The following is a 27,691-nucleotide window of genomic DNA, read 5'->3' as shown; positions in this document are numbered from 1 at the left end:
AGTTGACAAAATAGAAAACTTAATTCATGAGAGACAAGGTAATGTTTTTTTACTGGACCATCTTCTGTTGGGTGGAAGGTACAACAGAAGGAATGTGGACAAATTGGAGAGAGTCCAGCTGAGGGCAATGAGAATGATTGGGGGCTGGGGCACATGACTTACGAGGAGAGGCTGAGGGAACTGGGGTTATTTAGTCTGCAGAAGAGAAGAGTGAGGGGGGATTTTATAGCAGCTTTCATTACCTGAGGGAACAAGAGGGAAGGAGTGCAAGCCAAAATAGGGAAAAAAATATTTAGATACATGGGATGTAGTCATGTCAGCAAAGCCAGATGAAATTCATCCTCACCTACTTAGGGAATTAGCTGAAGCAATCTTGGAACCCTTAGCAACTATTTTTGAGAACTCATGGAAGATGGGTGAGGTCTCAGAAGGCTAGAGAAGGGCAAACATGTACCTGTCTTTAAAAAGGGAAACAAAAAGGAACCAGGGAATTATACACCAGTCAACTTAACTTAGGTGCCTGGAAGGATTCTGGAACAAATTATTAAATAATCAAGTTATAAGCATCTAGTAGAAAATAAGAATTACAAGGAATAGGCAGCATGGATTAGTCAAGAACAAATCATGCCAAACAACCTAATTTCCTTCTCTAACAGGACTACTGGCCTAGTGGATACGGGGGAAGCAGTAAACATGATGTACCTTGATTTAAGTAAGGCTTTTGATGCAGTCCCATATGACATTCTTATAAGCAAACTAGAGAAATGCAGTCTAGATGAATTTTCTAGAAGGCGGATGCCCAACTGGTGGAAAAACCTTATTCAGAGAGTAGTTATCAATAATTTGCTGTCAAACTGGGAGGGCATATGTAGTGGGGTCCCTCAAGGGTCAGTCCTGAGTCCGGTACTGTTCAATATTTTCATTAATGACTTGGATAATGGAGTAGAAAGTATGCTTATAAAATATGCAGATAACATCAATCTGGGAGGGGTTGCAAACATTTTGAAGAAACAGATTAGAAGTCAAAAAACTACCCCAACAAATGGGAGAATTGGTCTGAAATCAACAAGATGAAATTCAATAAAGATAAGTGCAAAGTACTTCACTTATGAATTGAAAAAAAAAAATCAAATGCAGAACTACAAAATGGGGAAGGACTGGCTAGGTTAGAATGAGAGTCAACTGTGTGATGCAGTTGCCAAAAAGGCTAATATTGCTCTGGGTTTTATTAAAAGGACTGTTGTGTGTAGGACACAGAATGTAATTGTCCAACTCTTCTTGGCGTTGGAGTAGTGCATCCAATTCTGGGTGCCACATTTAAGGAAAGAAATGGATAAACTGTAGAGAGGAGAGCAACAAAAACAATAAAAGGTTTAGAAACCTGACCTATGAGGAAAGGTTAAAAAAAACTGGGCACATTTTTTGGAAGGGGGGGAGGGAGAGAAAGACTACTGAGGGAAGATAATTCTTCAGGTATGTTAAGGTCCGTTTTCAGAATGACTGATCAGTTGTTCCCCATGTCCACTGAAGGCAGGGCAAGCAGTAATGGGCTTAAATCAGCAGCAAAAGTTAGATATTAGGGAAAAAACTTTTTAACCAGAAAAGGAGGTAAGCTCTGGAATAGGCTTCCAAGGGAGGTTGTGGAATCCCCATCACTGGAGGTTTTTAAGAACAGGTTGGACAAATACCAGTCAGAAATGGTCTAGGTTTACTTGATCTTGCCTCAGTGCAGGGGGGCTGTACTCGATGACTTCAAGGTGCCTTCCAGCCCTACATTTCTATGATTTTATGAAAATAGAAATCCCACTAACATTTTTGATATAAAAATATTTAAATACTTAAGAAAACACTCCCATATATAGTGTTTGCAACCCAACATGACAGCATTGTGCGTTACTGCATGAGAACCAGAAAACGCAAATAACCAATGTGGGGTTAGTAACTTGCACAAGAAAATATGTTGAACATATTTTTAACCTGACATTTAAGACAAAGAATGAATCCACACCCCCACTCAGTTATATCTTACAAATACCTTTCTTACAACACTAAAATCTAATACAAAGGATACGAGTGTGAAATACTGTGGAAATGAAAAAATAATGCTGAGTTCAGTTGCTTATCACGTTTATAGAGCTCCATTGTGCTAAGTGCAAAATGTATTTGAAACTCACTGTAACTTCAGTTGGCATATCAGAATTTATAGCTAGTGGCAGCAGTCTCATTGAAAAGCAGCTTCATTAGAGATGTCCCATATAGCAGCACAATATTAGAAATTGAAAACTGTTTTAATGTTATTTTATCAAATTAATATTAATCTATCAAATAAAATGCCTAATGTTGATATGATTTATGGAACCTCAATGAGAAACTTGAGATAAAATGATCTGTATAACAGTGGCATGGAAAGTCTTGTTATTTAAAGATAATTTAGATTCTATGGCATTCAACTTAAATCCAAACTGTGGCTAAACACTGACTGACATGTGCTGCAGACTGAGATCCATAAAATGCACATGCTTAGTAAGTCGCAACACAGTCAGGATGGCTTTGGGGGCTGGTAATGTCTCATCCCAATCCCACAACTCACCAGTTATTTAGTATAAGAAATGGCCTGTTTCCTTCATCAGTTCATTTTAGCCCAGTTAGTGCTCTGAAAGTCCCTACCCACCTGATGACTGTTTAGTGGCTCTTGTGAAATGAATTTATTGACTCAGTTCATTTCTAAATGAGCAGGGATCCAACATCATTAAAACTACCATCAATAAAAATGGAGAACGTCGAATGGAGGCCTCACCAGAAATGCCAAGAACTGACAGCACAGAGTAGTGAACAACCCTCATTACTAGACTTTCAGGTCAAGATTGAGACATTGATAAGATGCAGAGAAGCTTGTGCTTCTGGATCTATTCTCAAGATAAATAGACCTTTATTTCCATTTGTCAATTCAGCACCTTTCAAGAGCACTACATTCTTTAAAAAAAAAAAAGTGATGAAGCCCACTGATCAGCTACTATTTTTGTAGCTAATATAACAAATGGTCAATTATTTATTGGTACCTAGACACCAGTCTGATGTGTGCCTTGAAAATATATATGAAGAGAGAATGTGAGTAATTTGACCAATTATTCTTTTGTGTAACAGATTAAAAACAAATCAATATAGCAAGTTTCAAGAAAGAAAATTTTATTCCAGATGCCCTTAAAAGACAATCTGCTCTTCATACAAAACAGATAGTATTCTGGTTCTTTAAAAAAAAAAAAAAAAAAATGATTTTACCTTTCCTTTCAAAGAAAAGGTGCCCAAGTATGACTTCTTTGATGTCAGTTTAGGGATATCTGAAAATACTCTAGGACTAATTCCCCATCATGTATTACTATAATATCCATTTGGTTCAGGGTAAAGATTAATGGATGAACATTCCTATATTGTTATATATAGGTTAACACATGGGCTTATCCACAAATATTAGTGCTCCATTGGTTCTTCTGCCTTTTCTGCAGGTTCCTCAGCAGGTGGAGCAAGCTTAAGGAGAGGGGAAAAAAAAAAAGATTTTACTATAAAAGGGCAGAAGTCAAACAGGAAAGAGATAGCTTTGCACAGGAATTAACTGTGAGAGGGAGTTGACAAAAAGAAGCCCACAGATGTAAGAGGCTCCCATAACCCCCTCATTAATATGGAAACAAAGCAAGCAGAGGTGTACAGGCCCCAACATGTAATACTCCACTTTCATCAGAGGCATGGCAGAACTGCGTGTTGCGACTTACAGAATCTGCAAGCTGCATCTTTGAGTTAAAAGGTCAGGGTAATGATATTTTATACTTGTATAGAGCTTGACATGTTCAAAGCATATGTAGCCAGGCAGGGGGAGAAGATGGAAACAACCTGAGAGGGCTTTCTGCTAATTCAGGCTAGTCTGGTTAAATAGACTTCTTGGCCTTCATCTTCAGTCTTATTGCAAAGGATTAGATATACCATCTCAGACAGGAAGCAACTCAAACTATTTTTAAGATCATTAACTAAGTCACATACCTTCCTCTGTGGTCTCTCTTCAAGTCCCTCCAGGAATGGAGCCACATCATCATCATCATAGATAGTAAACTCCATTTCTTTGCCAACAATTCCAATGGAAACATTCTGTTAAGTACAATGTTGAAAGAACTGAGAAACTGTCTCTTGTGAATCTCTAACGTTATGCAGCTTTTACTTGGGAAATGTATCAATTACAGCTTCCTCTTAAGATTAAGATACATTTGGCACAGTGAATCAAATTAAGAAAGGAAATTCTCTATCAGATTTACTTTATGGCAGGCTTCCTTAGAAAAAAAGAAAGTGAGGGAGGCTCACTCTCTACAAGGATGCTATCATATTCCAAAATGGTATCAGCCAAAAATGCAGTTTGATGATTTCAGACACAACAGGTTCAACTCCCTTCATTTTTTGGTTGGGTTTCAGCATTTATAAACAAACAGATCATATGATTTTTCAATATTGCTGGTTTCAGCATATATTTAGTATAAATATTTTAACAAACAAAACTGTCTAAGATGAAAAGCTTTTATTAACCCTGATTCAAAATCCACTAACGTGCATGACTCTTCCTTTTGGTATTCAATGGATCAACCCCGAAGAGTACCTCTGGAAAACATTACTGTATTAAGTTTCCTGACACCAAAAACAAAATGCAAGACTTATCTTAACCTAAACTAAGATAAGCAAACAGACCTAGGGCCAGATTCTGATTTCAGCTATGCCAATGTAAATCCAGAGTAATTCCAATGCATTCAACAAACTAGATTTCATTTCAATTAAAATTAATGGAATTTCAAGTTATTTTTTATCTGATTACCCAGAGTATGAGTCATCTTCCATAAATATTTGCAGCCTTCTCTCATTGTCTCTTATCTTATGCGCGCACTTGAGTTTCTCAAAGGATATGGGAACGCAATTTAAACATATACTTTTACTGGAACTACAAAGCCTCTTGAGGAATGGACTAAAATTGTCTTAAGTTGTTCAAAGAGATGGATCCTTAGAAAGTGGCATGACTCTTTGGTAAATTAACATGACAGAACTGGGTAAAATTAATGATCAGACTGAAGAACTTGATGTGATATAGAAAAAAAATTCTGAAAACAGAGTTACAAGGTAACTAAGGATATGGCTTTTTGGTAGAGATAATAACAACTGTGGAAATTGGCCGAGAAGTTCAAGACTTTATAAAATGTTTGTTGTGTGTTCATGGTTTGTTATTTACAGGTGTAGGTTTACAAAAACAACAAGGAGTCTGGTGGCACCTTAAAGACTAACAGATTTATTTGGGCATAAGCTTTCGTGAGTTAAAACCTCACTTCTTCGGATGCAGGTGTAGGTTTAGTTATTTAAAAATCCATAAAGACTTTTCATTAAAGTTCTCCATATGATGCACAATGATAACCAATGGGAATCGTGCCCAAATCCCTGCGCATCCCACCAGCCATGCGCCTTTTATCAATAGCCTTGTACTGTACCTGAATAATAATATTACTAGACCTGTAAGATATTTAATGAATACTTGGACATAGGCATGCGTGAACGAACAAATTTCATTACTACTTTAGAAATTTTAAGATGCAACTCCAGGTATTAAGTACGTGAAATTCAAAGTGTAAATAAGAAAAAGCCTATCAAAAACAAAGAAAGATGACCAACATAACCATTTGGGATTTGCTTCATATTATGACCAACATATTGCTTCATATTATGCTCCAAGAGCTCTGCAGCGGCTCCAGAATGTGCAAGACTGGGCTAGGCCAAACAAATAGTTTTGAATGGGGGCTAGTAGCCAGAAAGGGGACAAAGGAAATTACACAATAGAATTATTTTTTTTAAAGTTACCTTAAAATAAGTGTTTAAAAAAAACTGGTTCAGATGCAAAGTCTCATTGACAGTATTTTATGAGCCCCATAGAAAAAAAAAAGTTAAGATACTAAAATTTCCCTTACACTGAAAAAATATATAAAATCTATCTTATAAACCTAAGGACAAGGTCTCAGGGCCAGAAATCATGAGATAAGAATCAATGCTCCAGCCCCGTTTATATTGGTTTTAGGGGGAACAGTACAGTGTATTTAAAAAACCCACAAACATGAAGGTAAATACTTTATCTTGAAGAAACCAACAGCAGATTCCAGTTAAAAGTAAATGAACATTTAAGCATGAAGCTGAGTTACTCTATGTTGTAACTAATTTTGCTATGTTTAACAAATCTTAAATAATCAATAAAATTAATAAAGTAAAGAGCTATCCTACACAGAAATTTATGAGACTAACAAGGGAAACTTCACTAACAAGGGAAACAGTCTTCTATTTAGAAATAGCATTATTTTGTTAAGGTCAAACACCAGTTACAGTTACACTGTAATCTATAAGATTAAGACTCAGAACTGATAGTACACTGATAGTATATGGAATTAGACTCACACTTGAATACATTTTACCTAAATATTAATGTTTGACTCCCATACTTAAAATGAGGATTACAATACACACCCATACTTATCAACTCTGTCAGGGTAATTTCTAGTAAGAAGGAAGATCCTGGTGTTTACCTTGGTTGTCAGATCCTGTTCTGCAGGAAGGGTCTCTCTGAGAGCTCGCAGACCATGTTTAACTAGCTCATTCAGGTTACCTACAAACAATACACTGTCATCAGAAAAACAGTTAAACATACAGTATTGTTTCCCGAGACCCTTCCCTCCCCCACCTTCAGTGCCGGCTCCAGGCACCAGCCCACCAAGCATCTGCTTGGGGCGGCGTCTGGAGTGGGGTGGTGCGGCGGGGCGCTCTGGCCGGTCGGGGAGAGCGGAGAGCCCCGGCCGGGCTCGCCGCCCTGCTCCCAACGCTCCGGCCGCCGGGGGCTCTCCGCCCTCCCCCCCGGCGCTCCGGCCGCCGGGGGCTCTCCGCCCTCCCCCCCGGCGCTCCAGCCGCCGGGGAGAGCGGGGAGCCGCGGCGGGCTCGCCGCCCTCTTCCCGGCTCTCCGGCCAGTCGGGGATTGCGGTGCCGCGGCTGGGCTCGGCGCCCTCCCCTGCCGCGCTGGGAGGGTGTGTGTGTGTGTGTGTGTGTGTATGTGTATGTGTGTGTGGGAGGGGGGGGGGGGGGCGGCCTTCCATTCCTAGCTGGAAAAATAGTCTGGCTAGCTCTGTCCCCAAACTGCTTTACGCATGTTGCTTCTTTGATAGGTAACTGGAAATCCAATACAAGTATGCCATAAGGAACCAATCCTCCCCTGCATTCAAGACAATTAATTAAATCACAAAAGTAGTATTACACTCTAAGCTAATGGCAGATAAATCCATGTAGGTACTTATATAGTCTCTGGGCCATGATATCTGAGCTGCTTTATTCCCCCCACAACTCTTCAGTGGCCTCTGATAATTATTAAAAATAAAATTAATTTGGGATTTAAAATCCACTTCTTATTTACAGATTAAATATTATGCAGACAAAACATGCCTATCTTGAAATACCATCCTCTCTCTGAAATGGAAGGAACATCACTTTCTCTAAAAACAAAATTCATTCTTCCTGTTTAACTCTTTCTCAGGTTTTCTAGGCAGACACTTTTCCTCCATTTGGCCTGCTAAACAACTGAAATAAGTTAGACATGAAAACCATCAGTGTTTTGAATCTAGTTTCTTTCTTCCTCTTGATTTACATTGGATATTTCTATTCAATTCTTATATCTTCCCCTTCTGCACAGTAATAAATAAATATTACCAGATAAGATGCGATAAACAAAGCAAGCATATATTTTAAAGATCATTAGAAAATATAACGGAAGACTCATCACTCACAGTCAACAAACTCAGTCATGCGTCTTTCCAAATAAGTTCGAGCTGACTGTGAACGAGCACCAATGGACATAGCTTTGCAGTCAAAATAGTTTGCAGAAGGACAAGTTTGGAAGATGTGAGGACCCATATCCTGGCAAAAAAGGTGTGAATTTTATAAACTGTTCACAGGAGGGCATGCAGTTTTCTAAAATATTTTTAGCACTAACTCGGTCACATGATGTGTGTGTCATATATGCATGAAGGTATGTTTTATACTGTGCTTCACATCGCAGTTCTTACATAGTTGCTTCAAGCTTAAATTTTCTAAATTGCCCCTTTTCACTATGTCCTTTAATCAGAAGTTTTTATGTAAGTTCAATGGCGGCCACTGAAAACCCTGTTTCTCTGTAAAATCCTATAAATTGTATTAATCTTATATTATGAATAGCTAATATTTATTCCAGGTCATAAAATGGGAAACACATTTCCCAGTGCTTCCCACATGTACAAATGTCCAAACCTGTTCAGGGCTGAACCTTGGTATGCAAGATTCAATCAGGCTACCTTCAACTTGTTTAGTCTGTAAGATCATGAGGGCAGTGTCTTGTCTGTGCTACACAGAACAAATGGGATAACCAATTGGAGACACCTTAAAGGGGCCCTGATTTTCAGAAGTGGTGAACACCCACCCTCTGAAGGTCAAGCCCCCTTAAAGTCTCTCATCTTGGGCCCCAAAATCATTAGCCATGTTTTAAATTCTAAGCCACATGGGTTTAGGTTTGTATATGTATACATCAATATTCACTCCAGGGACCTGTAGAAAAATTACCTTCATTTAACATTTATGAGAATTAAGTTTCAGGGTCTAGAAAAAAAAAGAGGTTCCTTTAGCCATATGAATATTGATAAGTACTGCTATAGTCAGCCTCCCTCCCTCTCAACAAAATGTTAGTTGCTACAAAAGTGAAATATTTTACTGGCTGCATTTTTCTTTTGGATAAAATGGACTGGAAACACACACAGAGCGTACTTACATCATAACCCGCAATGAGCAGTCCTACACCATATGGTCTTCTGCCATATCGCTGTGTTGGTATCTGGGTTTCTTAAACAAGCTAAGGAATCTTCACAAAGAGCAAGTTAATACCTTTTAAATTTTATTCTTAATCCAAGTAAAACTCCATCAGAACAGCTATAGGTTTGTTAGCCATTTCCTGTGGTGAAAAAATTTGTTCCAGAGAAACAGAACTCATCATCTGTCTTGAGCACCAACGGTAAGGTGGTCTTCGCCTCCAATCAGACCTATAGCAATTAGCTTCTCCAAACAAAGTGACTGGTATATTCAGGCAAGTAATATGAGGGACTGATTTTATGCTAGTCTGGCCAATTTCATCCCCTTTCCATTTGATACACTTGCTTTTATCAAGTACAATGGATGTATGAAACGCTTAGTGTGTTCCAGAGATAGGCAATTAAGGTGAATGAGGCAGTAACATTAAACGTGCTCTTTCCATCAGAAAGTGACATTATCTGGGGCTTTTTAAGTGTTCCAGAAAACAAGTAAAAAAAATGGTTTCTAGTTCTGCAATAGGTCTCCTTCATGGCACTTCACTGCCTTGTCTACTAATTCCATGGATGAAGAAAGGATGTCCTCCCAAAAAACAAACAAGATCTTTGCATCTATTTCCTGTAACTTTCAAAGCAATCTTTGCTTGAAAAAAAACAAATAAAATAAATATTTTGATACAGAAGAGTTCTAAACACATCAAAGTGAAAACTGAACTGAATTTTAAGAAAAGCATGGAGTCATTACATGTCATATATATACACATACATCTAAAACATAAAAAGGATACTGCTTCCAATTAGAGACACTAGACGGGACACTGGAAGAGGTCTGTCAAACACAAATCTAGAATCCAGACACTCCTGACGCATGAAATTACTATAAGAAGAGCAAATAAAAATATATGGATCACAAACAGAAGGAAGCTTCTCCAACTTGATATTTTCCTCTTTAAGCTTGTGTGCATGTATATATTTATTACTGTTTCAGCATTGCCTACGAAGACCAAAAATGCCACTATAAAATTAAAATTTTATGACCCATCATTATTGTTTAGAAGACCACATGCCTGAAAGAATATTGTACAGATGAAACACTCTGAATGTAGGTAAAACGGATGTTTATAGAATTTGCAGTGAAGAGGGGTTATTTGGAACAAAATGAAAAATAGGAAATATTCCTTTAGAATATTATTGCAATTAATATGTAAATGGTCCTTAGTATGCCTTTTCTGTCCCTTTCTACCCAACCGAGGAATCCTTCTTGCTCATTTTACATTTATCTCATTTGCCAAAACCACACAGCCAGCTGAGAGTTCAAAAGAATCTCTCTAGAGATTATGTACATCACTAGCTGAAGGAATTGTTAGTAGCCAATGTGTGATGTACACTTCTGAGACTGCTCAGTCTCAACCAGCTTGGGGAGGCAAGACATTGGACAGGGAATAAAGCCTAGCAGTTAAACCCTGGCCCTACTGAAGTCCATGGGAATTTTGACATTCACTTTAATAGGACAAGGATTTCACCCCTGGTTTCTTGCATATTAGTGCAGGACCAGTAACCATAGGCAAGTTCTCTTAGCTGGCCTCATTAAATGACAGTATGAGAAGTCTGTTTTTTTACTTCATTGTTACTAGAGTATTGTATGCATTAGTCATTAAGAAACTCACCACAACAGTCTTGCATCAGCAGTAAGCCCAGCAATTGAGATGCCAATATGGTTGTCAACATACAGGATTTTTTTCTGATGAGCTGCCAGTTCAGACTGTGCTCTCTACACACAAAAAAGCCATATTAGTCATAAAAATTATTGCGGCAGACTTTAAACAATGTGTCAATCAATAGGGACAATGCTTTAAAAAATAAATAAATTGTGAGCAACTATCATTAAGGACAGAACTTACAGCCCCAAATCTGTAACCTTGTAATAGACTTAAGATATAAAGGGCTGATCCCACCCCAATAAGAAATGTACTGAAGAAAAAAAAGTGGGCTTTCTAGTAAAAGAGATTGTAAATATTATATATATATTTCCTCTTTTTTTGGGAGGGTCAGTTGAACCAACATACATTTGTCTTTATAACTAGACAATTTCATCAAATTCTTCCATTTCCACCACAGGATTAAGACCCATTTTATCACAGATTAATCAAAATATTAGTAGTTCTACACCAGTGCTAAAACATATGAAAATATGTAAATCTTACTTTCTAATGGTACAAAAGAAAAAAGTTATAAAATTTGTCTGCCCCAAACCAGAAATTTACCTCCCCTTATCTGACATTTTAATTTAACAATGATAAAAGCCTTGGATTTACCATGTTTGCGCTTGCAAGAAGAAAAAAGTAGTTCCAATGTTTTTTCTTAAATTTACCTTTAGAGCAACCAGAACAGCATGGGTTTTTGATTTCAGCCCCACAGTAGCTGAGCCTTGCTTCACAGCTTCCATAGCATATTCTATTTGATGAATTCGGCCCTACAGAATGAATAAATTAACAACTCTAAAATTGACTCTCCATATAAGACAGGTAGAGACTCTGCAATAATTACACACAAAGGGTGAAATCCTGGCCCTATTAAAGTAAATGAGAATTTTGCCATTGACTTAAGTGGGCCAAGATTTCACTCAAGATTAATTAAGAACAGAGTTTTCAGTCTCAACTGAAATCAGACCTTTAACTGATTTGTGGGTTTGTTGGTTTTACATTTATCACAACAGTGAAAGATCTACCATAAGTACCTAAACACTCCTTTATTTTCCACTGAGATGATAAGGAATTTCAGTAATAGGGGATAAGACATTTCCTGTCACAGAGTACTTTGAAATTATTATGGGCTGTCCCATATACATCTATTTATTGACTAAGAACTGCATGGTTGACACAGAAGATCACAACTCATGTGTCAAAATCCTCTCCAGTCATTGAAGTGTATATTCTTGACTCTAATACAAAGATTGACAGCATGCACCATTAAGGCCTGATTACTCCTTTATGGCACCATAAAGGGTAACCGATCCAAAAAATATTATTGTGGTGTTACACCACTGCATCTGCTGCACCACAGCCTTAAGTCCACCTACTAATTTTTTTTTTTTTTTAAACAAGAGTTTGTGGAGAAGTAATTTCAACCTGTAGAGAATAGCTATTTTAAGTGTTCTTTTAAACACATCTTTGTCATAGTATCAAGGTACTTTACAACAAAGTATAAATAATATCAGATAAAAAATAAAACTGAGCAGGAGTAAGGCAGTAATTAGGCATCAGTAACAAATATCTTAAGGAATGTTACAGTTTTAAAAATAAAACAGGAAATTCAAAGTTAAAGTCACACAGATGAAAAGGCTGGAAAGAACTAAAATGCAGAATTCAGATACCTAGAACGTGATCTCTACACTTATGTCTCACCCCACATAATGTTTGTATATCACTAACAAGTACCATATCTGATTAACAGCAATTACCTGGCTGTTCCTCCTAAAACACTGGTGCCTGGGGGCATATTAAATCCCAAATATTTCAGCATTTCACATGCAGCTTCAAACCATGTTTGCTGCAGTTTTTATATGGCTTAGTATATGTGGCATAAACACAAGGGCATATCAAGTTTAAGATTTCTTCTGTGGTTAGTTAAGTTACAACACAGCAGCAGGGTTTTATATCAGACAAACAAGATAGGAATTGAGTAGGCCTTTGGCAAACATAGGAGTATAGCACTCACATATTATGGTAATGGGCAACCTTACAGAAGACACAGTGTAGTAACATAACACCTTTAATTCAAGGATCTCAACACCAAAGCTTGAAAATTTTACCAGACACGTACCAGTCTGCAGTCAATACTACAGAATAGGGAAGGCTCAAGGGCAAACTTGTAAGATTGTAACTGTGGCAGTCTGGCTTCTTGACACTACCAATTTCACTTGCCTCAAGAAAACACAATACCCAACTGGTTAGCTGCTTTGAAATGAGATCTGTCACTCATAACGGGGCACATGATCTCACAGTAAAGATCTGTGAAGGCAAATCTAGGCCTCACGATTTTGAAATAAACTTGAAAACCCAATAAAAAGTAAGACAGGCAACCCTGCATTGCTTTATGCTCAGTTCAAGTTTTCAAGATTATTTTCACAAGAGGCTAGAAACCATTATTAGTTGAAATTTTATTTTCCGGAATTTGTATGAGACGAAAATCTTCACTAATAATAATTGCTGTGCAGAAACAGAAATTTTTACACTTTACACTAACATTAATAAACTTTAAAAATAGCATACATCCCTGATTTTGCTAAAATCTAGAAGTGAGTCGGTTTTCAGATCTCAAAATTTCTGTAATTTGCTACAAGTATCTGAAAAAAGATTGGACTCGCAAAAACTATGCAAAGGGACCTCTTTAAAATTCTTAAACTAGTTACGAGGTTTGCTTATTAGTTTTCAGAAGATTCATTCTGCACTCAAACACTAATCTCTGTAAGTTTTGAAAAGGTATAATATATTATTCATATCAAAAGGTTTAATTCCTGCTACATGTAACTCTCAATGCAACCGTAACTTAGAGCCACTATGAGGCCTCCATAATTACACATTGTATGTTACAGCAGATACCAGGTAAATACATAGAAAATTAATAAGACACTAACTACAGAATGTTAGTGCATCACAGAGACAACTTATCCTTTTATAATTCAATTCTTCAATTCTTTGCATTTTCCCACTCTCCATTTTATGTTTGCAAATATCTCATTAAATATATTAATCAGAATGGATAGAAATCAATTTTTTTTTTAAATCTGATTTTTTTATTTTAAACCAGGGTTGTTGGTTTTTTTGATAGTTTTAATTAAGATACATTATAACTCAAAGGTTTCAGAGTAGCAGCCGTGTTAGTCTGTATCCGCAAAAAGAACAGGAGTACTTGCGGCACCTTAGAGACTAACAAATTTATTAGAGCATAAGCTTTCGTGGACTACAGCCCACTTCTTTGGATGCATATAGAGTGGAATAAATATTGAGGAGATATATATACACACATACAGAGAGCATAAACAGAGGCCTCTCAGAGTTGGTAAGACAACTCCCACCTGTTTATGCTCTCTGTATGTGTGTATATATATCTCCTCAATATTTATTCCACTCTATATGCATCCAAAGAAGTGGGCTGTAGTCCACGAAAGCTTATGCTCTAATAAATTTGTTAGTCTCTAAGGTGCCACAAGTACTCCTGTTCTTATTATAACTCAAAGATATCTCATGGAATAGGGATTATACATTCTAATTCTATAGTATGAGACAATATAAGAAAAGTTTTGTAAATAAATTCCAATAGTTCATGGATTAGGGACCTAATCATATGGGGGTTCCAGGGGCTTCTGTATATAAAGATTAACCTAAATAATCTATCTACCCAATGGGATTCAGTACAAAGTCTAGAAGATACCATCAGAGATGCTTAGTTTTACAGTTCTCAAACTGGATTTGTGTCTCCAGAGATAACATGCTTGTTAACAGCAAAAATGTTTTAAAATAAATTTAAAAAGATATAGAGAGGTAAGAAATAACAGACCTCAATCCTATTGTCCCTCTGCAGATTTGTGTACACAGCGTCAATCTCTTACCTCTCTCTAAACTTGCAAAGTTTCAAAAAGTTCAATGAATAGAAGATTGTTGGGGGCAGAATGGATCTGAACAAGGAGAAGAAGTCTGGAGATAAATGTGAGAAGGGAGGGACAGGCAGTAGAAACAAAACTGAAACTGTTTGAGCAGCATATTCCAGAATGCACTTTTATGCAGAAATCCGTGATTAAATCGAGCCTTCCTGACTAGTGATTTAAATCAATTTGATTTAAATCAAATCCACCCTGATATTAGTTGATAACGTTGCTTGTGTACACCTATTATATAATTTAATGTTTGTACATTTCACATTACAAAAGCAATCTGAAGTGTTGGATGACTGCCTCTCAGCAATACTCCAACATTAGAGTTTAAAAAGAACTAAACACACTCCTGCAGAACATATCTAGTATATAGTTATATATCTTCTGTACACAAGAAAAACACTGGTTAATGAAATTATTGTAAAGTTCAACTATAAAAACCAAAATTACAAAATTCATCCTCAAAACTGCATATTTAACAGTTCCCTGGTGTGTTAGGCACATAGCATTATTCATACTATGCTTTAAAACATTCAAAGGTTGCTTTATGGAGCAGCATTAGCAGCATCATACTCCTTGAGCTACCAGAATAGGACATCCACTGCCTTCATGCTACTACCATAATAGTGAAAAAAGGGAAAAGGAAAAATGGAAAGCAAGTAACACAATTATATTCTTTTACCTGAGGGCTCCAGACAGTGACATCATTGTCATACTGGTTGCGAAACTGTGAACAAAACCAACTCATTAGCATGAAAAGAATATGCAGCTGGGAAAAGAAAGTCTTTGAGCTTTCAATTATATTAATTTTCTTTGCTTAATACAACATACACAATTTCTCCAGTCTAAAACAAGAGCTCAACCACAATATATTTTTCTGCACATTTACCATTATTTAGTAAATACAACATTACTGTATCAGCATAATACTTACTGTGCTCTGAATTACTTTAACACAAAATGACATCTCAAAACATTTTCCACACAAGACACATAGTATACATTTAACTTGCATTGTGACCATATATCCTCTCTACAGTACCTTGGCAACAAGAAATTAGGAGACAATTGCTTTTTAAAGATATTTAACCCAAAAGGCATCACCAGCCTCTTAACACATTGATGTGTCTGTATCTGAGCAGCAAACAGCAGCAATTGTAACTGGGTATCTGGATATAGCTAGTTTGGGGGCAGTGGAAAGCTTCACTGCACTATAATCCCAAGAGAAACATGTAGAAATTCCTATTAATTTCCTGCATGGGTTAATGATAATCCTGTCTGCATTAACTAACACCAATTCCAGATTGTCTACAGATTTTTTGGGTGGGAAGCCAGAGTGTTCAAGCATGGACAGCCAATCAATGACAACAAAGCTCTCTTAGGAGCCATGTTACTGGTGAGGAATGCCAAGCTGCAGCAAAAAGAAAATTGTCTAGTTTTCACTGCTAGTATTCATTACACAGTGGACAACTGTAAACCTGACAAGAATCAGGTCAATTTCATTCTGCTGTTTCTTGAAAAAGTAGTACCCAGGATAATAGCTCCAGGGCCTAACTGTGGAGAGGAGAAATATTTACACAGAGTCTGGGGTAGAGTTGAGTAAAAAGATGTCCCCCTTCACCTCCCATCCACCAGAAAGTTGCAGAGGTTGAAGTAGCAGACACAACCTTAGGGCAGCAACAGGAGGCTGAGGAAGGTAAGTGGAGTCCTCACTCACCCTAGCTACAGACAGGTGGCAAGGAACAGGGAGATGTGAGGTAACAAAAAATACTTTTCTACAAATCTAAAGGAGGAAGGGCTTCACCTTTATCTTGACATCAAGGTCTTATCTATACTCCATAAATTTATTGTGCTATGAACTTTGTAGGTCCTCTGTAGACTTAGGCCCCTTTCCTGCAATAAGCACCCTACACACAGAATCCTGTGCCTGTGGATAGTCTCAGCAAAGTCAAAGGATTACTGTGCAATGCAGGCACATGGACCCATTAACCCAACAGTTCATTGTTCCTAAACTAAAGCCCCAGTTCAGCAAGGTATTTAAGCATTTGTAACTTAAGTAAGTAATGGAGCTACTCACATGCTGAGTTAAGCACATGCTTAGGTACCTTGCTGAATTATTCATGGCTCAAAACTCCAGTCCTGCAATTGTTTCATTTTCTGTTCTCTGATTTTTGTTCTACTGAAAAATAAGTGTTTGTTTTTCCTCACAGGAAGTTAGTTAACTAATGATTTCAAAATGCACTGAAATAAAGAGTTTGTTTGCATTTGAAACAATTGTAAGAAAATTATACAACATCTACAAGTATGTAATTTCCTTATAATGGCATCTTGTACATAGCTACCATGGGGATTGACCTGAAAGGGCACCAAAAAGCTACCATTGACATGGCATAAAGCATAATAAACTCTTGGATTTACATGATAACTCACACCTCTAGTCAGGTACATAACATTACTCACAAGTGCAAGTATCTGGGCCTATTTTTTATGTTTATATACAGTGACTTGTAAAATATTCTCTTATTGCATATTAAAGCATATCTAAAGTATACAGGGATTGATTTTATGTTATCTGTTATTCCACTCTTCTTTTTGAAATTAGAAATTAAAAGCTACTATAATAAAACTTGGCTCATATGGAATGGAATCAGATGGGGAAACCTATATACAGGTTTGGCTTGTGTGGGCTGAGAACATGGGAGGGTTATATATAGGGGACTGGGGGTAGGCCTGTGTTTGGAGAGAAGGGGGTTACGCTGGGCGGGGGGGGGGGGTTGGTCTGTTTCTGAATGGAGATGGGGTTGCTGTGGACAGACGATCTATGTGAAGTAGGGAGGTCAGACGCTGTAGGGAAGGGGGTTGCTCGGGGGGGGTCAGTCGCTCTGGGGGATGGTCTCCGAAGGGAAGGGGATGCTCTCTGGTGGAGCAGGTCGGTCTCTGAACGGAGGGAGATCGCTCTGTGAAGAGCGGGGGCGGGTTTCGGGGAAAGCGGAGGAAGCCCCAGGACGCGCTACGGGCGAAGCCAGGCCAGCCTGTCCCCGCCGGTTGCCGGAGCTGCGCGCGGACATCCCCCGGCCTGGCCTGGCCTGGCCCGGCCGCACATGGGAAGCGCTGACTCACGGCCCCTCCCACATCCCGCCACCGGTTCGGCCCGGGCTCAGCAGCGCGGCAGCGGCCCAGGGCCCAACAGAAGCCCGTTCCCTGGGCCCAGCCCGCCCTAGCGACCCCTTCCTCACCATCTTCCTTCCCCCAACTCCGGCGCGAGCTTCTGACCGGCGAGCAGCTCAGCGAGCGATAAGTCTAGGCTGAGAGACTAGAACTTCCGCCCTCTCCCCAGAGAAGAGCAGCCGCTCCAGATTCATCGATCGAAGGGCGGATGCGGCTGTGCCTCCTCCCCTCCCCCGCCCCGAGAGAGGCTCCAGCAGGGGCCCTGTGGAGCCGGAACACGCTGCTGCCTAAGCGGACAGCGCGTGCGTAGTGCTTAGCTGGGGGGCCCTGCCCGGACTGGGCGGGGAGAGACGCCAGCAAAGCCCGCCTGAGCTGCGGGCCGGCTTCTGGAAGGAGGAGGGGACAGAAGCCCGCTGCTCTCCCCCCTAAGGGCAGGTGCTGTGTCCCTGGCCCAGGGCAGACCCGTGACTGCCCCCCCCCCAGCCTGCACAGTCACAGTCACTGCCCCGTGGTGGGTTTGTGAAGTGGCAGTGAGAGGCCGCGTCACCCGTCTAGCCCTTTTCATTGCAAAATCACCAGTGACCTCGCTGCCATCCGTTTGTCTTGCCAGGTCAAACCACAAACCAGCCAGGGGACGTAAGCGTTCCTGGGCCGCAGCAGCGAGCCGCACTCTGATGCGGGCCAGCTCCCTGAAACTTCTTTTAGCTTCTCACCCAGACACTGGCAATGGGTGAAACAATTCCTAGGCTATGTATGCGTCACTGAAAATGACGTGCAGTTTTTTGTTCTAAATGGTGGCAGTTCATGTTCTTTGCCAAAAGCAGAGCTGAAGATTTTTTTTCAGATGCACCATTTCCGATGGAAAGTTCTCTCTAAGGTCCATAGGAGAAGTAGACATTTGGATGCTGCTTTCAGTTCCTCAGGCTCCAGTGTGACATACCTTAGAACCAAAAGGAACATAAAACTAATGTCATCAGTTGCTTTGTAGCAGCGCTTCAACTCACAGATGACATTGTCCAGAATTTCATAGAACACATTCCTTCTGAATAAAGGCTCAGAGTTATCTTCTGGGGTGATACACGGCGCCAGCCAATCAGCTCTGCGCACTGCCCCACTCGCAGGCGCCACCCCTGCAGCTCCCATTGGCCATGGTTCCCAGCCAATGGGAGCTGCGGGGGGCAGGGGAGCATGTGGAACCCCTGGCTGGCCCTATGCATAGGAGGCGGAGGGGGACATGCCGCTGCTTCCAGGAGCTGCACAGAAAGCTCCCGACCCTGCTCCCCAGTAGGATCTTGACGACCAGATTAAAAATTCTGATGGGCCGAACATGGCCCATGGGCCATAGTTTGCCCACCCCGGACTACGGTCTGGGAAAGTGTATCCATTTCCCCCACTTTACATGGGGCCTGTGTGAGACTTTAGTAAAAGTCACTGGCAACTGTGAAATTCATAAATATTTTGTAATAACCAAACAATTTGTGCAGAGAACATATTATGCAAACAGTCATGCTGCTGCTATGTATGTGTGCATACAAGAATTAATATGCAGTTCTGCAGCACTATTCATATCTACTGAAACAGAAGAGGGTGATACAGGCTTGTACAATAACAGTCTCTGGACTGAATTTATTCTTATTTCCCATGTCGAGTGCTTACTTTCCATACTCATATTTAACAGGTTCCCACTGCAGAATTCCCACCCCACTCCCAAACATTTAAAAATCATTAAGATCTAGTAAGGTTTTTTATTTTATTTTTAATTGCCTTATGGTTTCGGAGCCATTAGGTACACTCGGGTCATGTTTTCAGATTTTTCTCTGTCACCATCAGAGGTAAACACCTACTTTTTAAAAAATGGAAACTGAGATTCTCACATAATCACTTTACTCCAGGAGCTGGACCTTTAATTAAAAAAAAATGATATAATATATGAGACAAGACAAAATTACAAGAGTTGGCAACACTCTTGTTGTGCAACAGCACTATTGTTGCTCTTGCACAATATTGAAGGTAGCGGGGAATATCTTAGCACCTATGCCCTTACAGGGCCTGGGGTGAGTTTCACAGGAACAGCATGGATCTTTGAACTCATCACCTCCCTCTCAAAAGCCTCCATACCCTCACCATTATGATCCTTTAGAGATGCCAGTTCAGGTCTCTGTTTGCTCCCCTGCAGCTGCACCAAGCCCTCTACTCATAAGCTAAAAATGTGATTTATTATACCTCTCCATGGATGGATGCACAGTGTCCATCTTTACTATAAAAAATTATCTTGGATGTTTTTTATGAGAAATTATTGATGAATTGAAATATTACTTGTTTGTCATGCCAAGGCTTTCTCATGGCCTTCTTTCCGTGCAGGCTTTTAACATGATAGGCAGGGCTTAAATTCAGCCGGAGCTGTCCAGAGCAGACCTCCGGTAAACATTTTCAGGCACCTCCTGCAGGGTAGACACCCCGAACCCCAGTGTGCCCTGTAGGACTGAAGCCCCCAAGCCCCGGCACACCCTGCAGGGCTGAAGCACTGAGCCCCACCCGCCCTGCAGCTGAAGTCCAGAGCCCCGAATGGGGAGGAGGCTGTGTGGTGGACTCCAGGAAATTCTATATGAGAATTTAAGTCCTGCTGATAGGTGTATCTCTTAAGAGTTATGGATTAGGACTAGTATGTCTACTTTATATGTTCAATATTTTCTGTGCTAAAAATATGACCTATTCCTTCATATCACACTTCCTGAGACCAATGCTGCCTGCTGGCTTCCCAGTGAGTTTCTCTCTCCAAAGCAGGGACTCTCCCTAGGAGAGAACTACACAAACCTGGTTCTATGGTGATGAAAGATTGGAACTTTTAACCAGGAATGGCTGCTAATGTTTCCTTTTATAATCACCCCCTTTTGCCCACAATATTGTCTGATGGGACATCCTTCGTTATCACAAAGGTGATTTGCAGGACCTTCATCGCTGTACCTCCAAAATTTGCAGGCTTCTCCCAGGTGCAATTCCTCTGGTTGCTGCTAGGTGGCAATTATTACATAGAAAAGCAGATTTATTTAAACTATGATATTTGTTATGCCTTTGTTTAAGGTATATGGGCACCTAGAATCAGTGTCCTCTCTCAACAAATAATTTTTCCATCTTTCCTATCTTGTTTCCTGGTTATGTTTACTAAACCATTTTTTTCCTTTAGTTGTCAAGCAACAGCCATCCAATCTACATCCTTTACGCCAGCAGCCGCCTAAGGAAGAAGAGCAGATGGTCTAGTTTCAGAAACAAAGAGTGCTTTCATTGTTTATGAAACCCTTTTACTTATATAACATTGTAATGCAGTGTTTGACCTTTGCAAAAGATTAGAGGCAATAATGTTTGTGTTGTTCCTTAACTTTAAAAAATACTTGCTGATGTCCTGGTTACTTTTTAAAAATACTTGGCTCTCACTATTATGGCACATATGTGTTCCCTGTGAGGTACTCCCATCATTTATTACAGTGTGTTACAGGTTGTCAGGTTTTAGGACTCTGAAGAAAGAGATCGGCAGGACTATTCTATTGACTTATGTTGGAAGCCATACCAGGCAGGACACATTAGCTGCAGTCCCAGGTATGAGAGGGATTGTATCTCCTTTAAGGAGGAAGAAGGAAAAAGCCGGGGATGCAGGGAAAAAGCCTAGAAATAAGCCATGCTTAGGAAGAAGTTTTGTCATTCAAGTTAACTATAAAGTTAACTAGACAGTATTTGGTCCTGCCATGCGGGCAGGGGACTGGACTCGATGACCTCTCGAGGTCCCTTCCAGTCCTAGAATCTATGAATCTATGAAAAAAGGAAACCTCAGGCAAGAGGTAAGTTCTCTACACTATCACAGTGTGTGTCTATAGTGTGAGGGACTCTTCCCAGCCACATAAGGTTTTACAAAATAGTGACTATCTGTCACAAAATTACACATGCATGCACTTCATTTCAAACTATTTTACAGCCTGAATATTTTGCTTTCCATGAAATGGTATCAAACTGACATTCCCAAATTTCTGAGTTCAATATGAAAAATGATCTGTTTGGAGAAAAAAATAGTTTAGAATTCAAAAATATTGATGTTTGTGTGGAAAATATAGCAATTTTTGAAATTTTACCAATTTGTAAAAGCTGAAAGAATTAAAAACAATGAAGGTATCCAGATTTTGTAATAAAAATATTGCACATCTACTACAGTACACGCTCGCTATAATGCCCTTCATAATAATGAATCTTCGGATGTAATGAACCTGGTCCCTGGATTCCACCTCCAGCCCTGCGGCTGCAGCGGGGGCTGGCAAAGCCCTGAGCCCCCACCACAGCTACGGAGCTGGAGGAGCTGTCCCCCATCCCCCATGGTGGCTCTCTTGCTATAATAAACCCCTGGCTATAACGAACAAATGGCTTGGATCCTGAGGGGTTCGTTACAGCAGGCGTGTACTGTAGTTGCTTTGTTCTTCATTGTCACAATATGTATTGTACTCTGAGAAAATTCACTGGGGCTCTTTTCACTTTCTATCCCCAGGGCATAAAGAAAGTGTGAGAACAAACCAAAGGGTTTTCCCCCCAAAGGCATTGTCTAGCTTATAGAAAAAACGTTTCTAGTGCTGGTGCTAACATACGTGCATCAAATAATTCAGGTCTTAGTTAGTCTTTTCACTGAACTCTACATATTAAATACTGCCAAACAAAACCTCTAAAACACACAAGCCTTTGCACATGAAAGTCTTAGATTTCTGTGCACACAAATCAGATAGCCATTTAACTATCTGATGGGCATTCACAGATTAGAGTTTTTACATTTTGGAATAGCAATTTTTGTAGGCAAAACATATTGCAGATTATGAATAAAATATTCAAGGCAAAACCACATAGAATCAGAGACGTTAAAGTTGGAAAAGATCAATTAGGTTATCCATTCCATCCCTTCGCTGAATACAGGATTGCTATCTCCACTAATGTTTTGCCCAAGCTAGTTTCAACATCTCACGTGAAGATGCTTTCACCACTTTCTCATCTATTAAAAGAATATCTATTTAATGTATCAGATGTTTATAATATTTAGTTTTTATTAAAACCTTTGCTTTCTTCACTGAAGGGTTTTTCAGTCTGCAAACTAATAACTGACTCCAGATGTTTCACAACACAGATAGCTCAAAACTGTAAACAAGTGTTGAGGAAGGATGGTCTTGTGGGTAAGGCACTAAATGTCGATTCAATTGCTACCTCTTCCACAGATTTCCTGTGTGACTTCAGGCAAGTCATTTTTCCTTTGTGTCTCAGTTCCCTGGTTGTAAAATTGGGATAATAATGTTTTCTTTCTCTCATGCTGTGTCTTAGTCTGTAAATTCTCAAGGCCTGGTGTATCTCTTACCTACCTGCAGCACCTTATACAATGGGGCCTTGATTTCAGTTTGGACCTCTTGGTACTACTGCAATACAAATAATAAACAATAGAGTTATACCAGAAATGGATTTTGTTCTTTCATTGTACCTTTCTACTGAGACATTTCATGTTTCTGTCTTTACTTTTATTTCCTTCTAGTATGAACATAGCAGGTAAACATATGTTCCCCCAGAACTGAGTAGTGACTTTGTGCATTGTTTGTCAGTGGGATGGCTTCTAGATTTGCTATCAGTAAAAAATAGACCAAACTGGAGAAGAAACCCATTACTTTTTTTAAAATATAGAGATAAGGGAGGTCAATCAGGGAGTCAACAAAAGAGGACAGGGATAAGGAGAAGGGGTAGAGAGAGAAGAGTAGCAAAGGGGTGGCAGAGGAGAAGAATGGAATAGTAACATATTGCAGAAATAAGGCCGGTCTCTATTTATCAAGATTCCATTAAAAAAGTTACACATTTGGACTTTGGGAGGTTGAAAGAGACATGATATCAACTTCCAATTCAGACTATCCACACACAAGTTGAAATCCACTTTTGTGCAGATAGCCAACGTAAAACCTATGTACCACTTAAGTCCTCTTGAGTCAATCCTGATCAGCAGGCTGTAAAGTTAGAGGGTTCTAGCTATAGCTGCATGCCAGAGTGGAAATATCTTCTTTTATTGTGAGTACTCTGCTAATTATTGTATCAGCCACATTGTAGTTCAGCTTGAGTTTTCATACAGTATGCTGCTCAGCAAAGTATACTAGGGTTACCATATCTCATAAATAAAAAAAGAGGACCCTCCACGGGCCCTGGCCCCGCCCATTTCCCCACCCCTAGCCCCACCCCAACTCCGCCCCTTCTCCACCCTAACTCCGCCCCCTCCTCCATTCCACTCCCATCCAGGGGGAAAGGGCTGCCCCAGTGCTACCGGCTTCAGGGTTTGCCGGGCAGCCCCCAGACCCTGCGCCCCCAGCCGGCGCTTCCCCAGCGCAGCTGGAGCCCGGGAGGGGAAGCGCCCAGCCGGGGGCGCAGGGTCTGGAGGCTGCCCGGCAAACCGTGAAGCCGGTAGTGCTCGGGCTTTGGGCAGCCCCTATGCCTCCGGACCCTGCGCCCCCAGCCGGGCACTTCCCCTCCCGGGCTCCGGCGGCGCAGGGTCCGGAGGCATAGGGGCCGCGGCTGGAGGCTCTGCTCCTCTTCGGCTCTGTTTAAGAGCCGGGCGGCCCGAGCGCTGCTGGCCTCGGACAGCCCCCGTGCCTCCGGACCCTGCGCCGCCGAAGCCCGGGAGGGGAAGTGCCCGGCTGGGGGCGCAGGGTCTGGAGGCACGGGGGCTGCCCGAAGCCGTTAGCTCTCGGGCAGCCCGGCTCTTAAACAGAGCCGAAGAGGAGCAGAGCCTCCAGCCGCGGCGGCTCTGCTCCTCCCCGACTCTTCGGCTCTGTTTAAGAGCCGGGCTGCCCGAGCGCTACCGGCTTCGGGCAGCCCCCGTGCCTCCAGACCCTGCGCCCCCAGCCGGACACTTCCCCTCCCGGGCTCCGGCGGCGCAGGGTCTGGAGGCATGGGGCTGCCCAAAGCCGGTAGCGCTTGGGCAGCCCGGCTCTTAAACAGAGCCGAAGAGTCGGGGAGGAGCAGAGCCGCCATTTTCCCGGACATGTTCGGCTTTTTGGCAATTCCCCCCGGATGGGGGTTTGACTGCCAAAAAGCCGGACATGTCCGGGAAAAAGAGGACGTATGGTAACCCTAAGTATACTAAATGTACAGGAAGTCAAGGACAAAATGGGAAAACCATGAAATTGTGGTAAAATTTAATAAAGTGTCTTTGTTAACCAAATGTAAAAATTGAGAATCACACAATTTTTCTATTTTGAAAACTGGAAAAACTCCAGTTCACAATGAATCCCAGGAATTATATTAAATATTAGTGAGAATTGGTGTTAGCAATGGTGTTAGAATAATATTTCAATTTTGTCTTAATTTCTGTGGAGGAAAAATTTGTTTCATTTATGGATGGGTTGTTAATTTGATGCCAAATTAATGATTGACTGAAAACTAACACTGCTGTTAGTGTATTAGTTACCACATCTTAAGATATAGATTAGTTTGTCTATGAAGAGTTTAATACTATTTACATCCACAGCAGAGAAATAACTGCTTGGATGAATGTATTTGGCTCAATGGTGTAATCACTCTCTGTATATGGGATTCTCATTCAGTGGGAGCGTTGCATCTGGAAGAGCCTCAGCCATTCCTGATTATGGGCATCTTTTTGATATTCCAAATTCTTGACCTGACCCTTCTGGAGGCTGGCAGAAATTAACCAAAGCAATCTCATAGTGATGGAAATTACATAATTATTGTGTCAGCGTTATGTAATAATCACATACATTCTTTTATTTTTAACAGGTTTTTAAAATGTTTTTGTATGAATGCAGTGTTTTCACAAGGTGCCTCACTGAAGATCTTAAAGGCACAGCACAAATAGAACACCAGCACAAGGTCCTTCACACTGCCTCATCAATATGCCTTAAACCTATCCAAGAGGGAACCTCCTGAGGTATATCTTTATGCCCATTCAGTCCTTGGTCTCTCTGCTGAGACTGTGAAGTAGAGCTAATAATGGAGGTGGTTTGAGATTTGCATCCCTGTCCATTAAGAACTAGATTGAGACCAGCAACTCTGCCAACTGTTGTGTTCCTTTAAATTAATACAAGTGTTTGATCCTCTCTCTACATCTCAAAAATGGTTCAGAGAAGGCTTATGTAGTATTTGTAAATCATGCATGGCAAGAGAGACAAATAAAAATACTGTATTTTTTAAAAAAAAGATTAAACAAGCATATGGCTGCTACAGTGTCAGTCACTCAAATCAATAATAATATTATATTGGCTCTAGATTATTGTAATCTAGATGGGAAATTTATTTATTTTGTTTGAAGTTTTTTCTCTTCTACGTAACTTGATACTAACAGATTCATCCACAAAAAGTTTAACACAGATATGATTACAATAGGCCTAAGCTGTTTGGGGTTTTTTAAGATTTGTGATTAATAACATTGTATGTGATATGGAATAATTTCCTGTATTCAGAATTGTTTCATGTGCATTGAAATGGAAGCTGTGAACATTTTGATAAGTGGGCTGAAAAGCTTTCAAGTTTTACTTGTTTCTGTAAGTACTTCTGTAGCCTTTGCTGTAGTGCTGTTTTGTAATAACTTCCTACAGCAATAAATGACTCCCAACAGATCTCCCTACACCTCCTACAGTAATAGAACAATAGACAGATACTTCCTCTCTTTTGACAAAAGCACATTAGTTCTACAAAATGCTATACTATGCCAAGATTCTCCTCTATTCATCTCTGTATTGATAGCATTATTTCCTGTGCTTAGGAAGCATGTGAATGGCAGTAAAAAAAGCATTATTAAACCTTTAAAGTCCAAACTTAGAAAGTGATAAATTAAAGGTAAAGTTACATAAATAAAGATCTTTTGGACGTTTTTTGAACATAACATAGGTTTATTAGACTATGACTTTAGAATTACATGAGCTTGTTTGTTATACATGCATGGAAAAAGGACAAACATAAACTAGCAATAAGTCCACCTATTAAAATGCTCATTTCCAGGCAACCTGTGACCCAGCTAGTGTGGGGATATGCACCCACTTATGCTCCTGTGCAAGCTACTCACATAACAGATAGCAGCACAGGAGGAAAGCAGACTCCATGGAGCCACTATGTCCTCCACTCTCACTGGTAGACTAGAAGAGGCAACCTAACACAATAGAGACTTTGTGGAGTTTGATAGAGTTGCCAACCCTCCAGGATTGTCCTGGTGTCTCCAGGACTTAAAGATTAATATTTAATTAAAGATTATGTCATGTGATGAAATCTCCAGGAATTCGTCCAACCAGAGTTGGCAACCCTAAGCTTTGACTAATTCCCCCAATACTTCAGCTAGCATAGCTGCTTCAGGTATAGACCCAACAGCAGGGGAATAGAGACCTAGAGGCAGAGACAAACTTTAGGAACAAGACATATACACAGAGTCACAATCTTCCTCCTAGATTTCTCCTGAGACAGTGCAGATATACACTGCCCCTCACTCTGGGCTCCTGACAACAGCTGTAGGTAGGCCTGTGCAAATATGGATAAAGCCAATGTATAGGTATTGAATTTCTACACTGTATCCTAATGCATTGATTAAAAAAATTCAACATCTTTATTACTGATGCACTCAAATAAACCTGACATTCAACTTTTAAATACAAAATAAGAAGGAGGCAGCGATGAACAAAGAAAAACAAGACTTGGGGCCAGCTGTATGCAGGCAGACCCTTTGGAAATGTTCAGAGGGAAGTTGATCTTCTTCTCTCGAGACACAAGATGTCCTGGCTGCTCCTGCCAGATGTCTCCAAGAATCATTGGATTGTAGCACCTCCCAATGACCCTGCAATACGGCCTCTAGGGCTACTGTTCCCTGCACTGAGTCTCAAGGCATATTTGCCTTCTCTCAATGGGTCCATTGTATAGCTGATGGTCCTTAATGGGCCATCAAGCAGGCTAGGCAGAGCTAACACCAGTTTGTCTGGGATGTCACCCAGCA

The 27,691-nt window shown here is 40.3% G+C and overlaps 1 protein-coding gene across 3 annotated transcripts; it reads right to left on the bottom strand.

Annotated features, from left to right (window-relative positions):
- Positions 1-3,169: 3,169 nt before the first annotated feature.
- PSMA1 (proteasome 20S subunit alpha 1) lies at positions 3,170-18,428 on the bottom strand. 3 transcript variants are annotated; one of them, XM_065592135.1, is made up of 11 exons: positions 18,287-18,428; positions 15,218-15,262; positions 14,494-14,578; positions 11,254-11,355; positions 10,550-10,653; positions 9,671-9,759; positions 8,849-8,919; positions 7,836-7,965; positions 6,591-6,670; positions 4,033-4,137; positions 3,170-3,525 (listed from the first exon to the last, which is right to left on the bottom strand). In XM_065592135.1, the coding sequence occupies exons 4-11, from the start codon at positions 11,326-11,328 to the stop codon at positions 3,469-3,471; spliced, it is 711 nt and encodes a 236-aa protein (XP_065448207.1). In that variant the 5' UTR covers positions 11,329-11,355; positions 14,494-14,578; positions 15,218-15,262; positions 18,287-18,428; the 3' UTR covers positions 3,170-3,468. The 3 variants fall into 3 exon arrangements, with proteins under 3 accessions (XP_065448207.1, XP_065448206.1, XP_005309653.1); XM_065592134.1 differs by lacking the exon at positions 18,287-18,428 and adding an exon at positions 17,772-18,014; XM_005309596.5 differs by lacking the exon at positions 14,494-14,578 and having other exon boundaries at positions 17,772-18,425.
- Positions 18,429-27,691: the final 9,263 nt, after the last annotated feature.

Source organism: Chrysemys picta, chromosome 4 (assembly GCF_011386835.1).
Source record: "Chrysemys picta bellii isolate R12L10 chromosome 4, ASM1138683v2, whole genome shotgun sequence".
Classification (NCBI taxonomy): Eukaryota; Metazoa; Chordata; order Testudines; family Emydidae; genus Chrysemys; species Chrysemys picta.
Note: the sequence above shows the minus strand (reverse complement) of the source record. Positions and strands in the feature narration are given on the sequence as shown.

Excerpts from the sequence above, each read along its gene's own strand:
- PSMA1 (XM_005309596.5), bottom strand. Across the intron at positions 10,654-11,253 it reads CTGTTCTGGTTGCTCTAAAG|AGAGCACAGTCTGAACTGGC; the intron begins GTAAATTTAAGA and ends TTTTGTGTGTAG. Across the intron at positions 9,760-10,549 it reads GCTGATGCAAGACTGTTGTG|TAATTTCATGCGTCAGGAGT; the intron begins GTGAGTTTCTTA and ends CTCTTCTTATAG.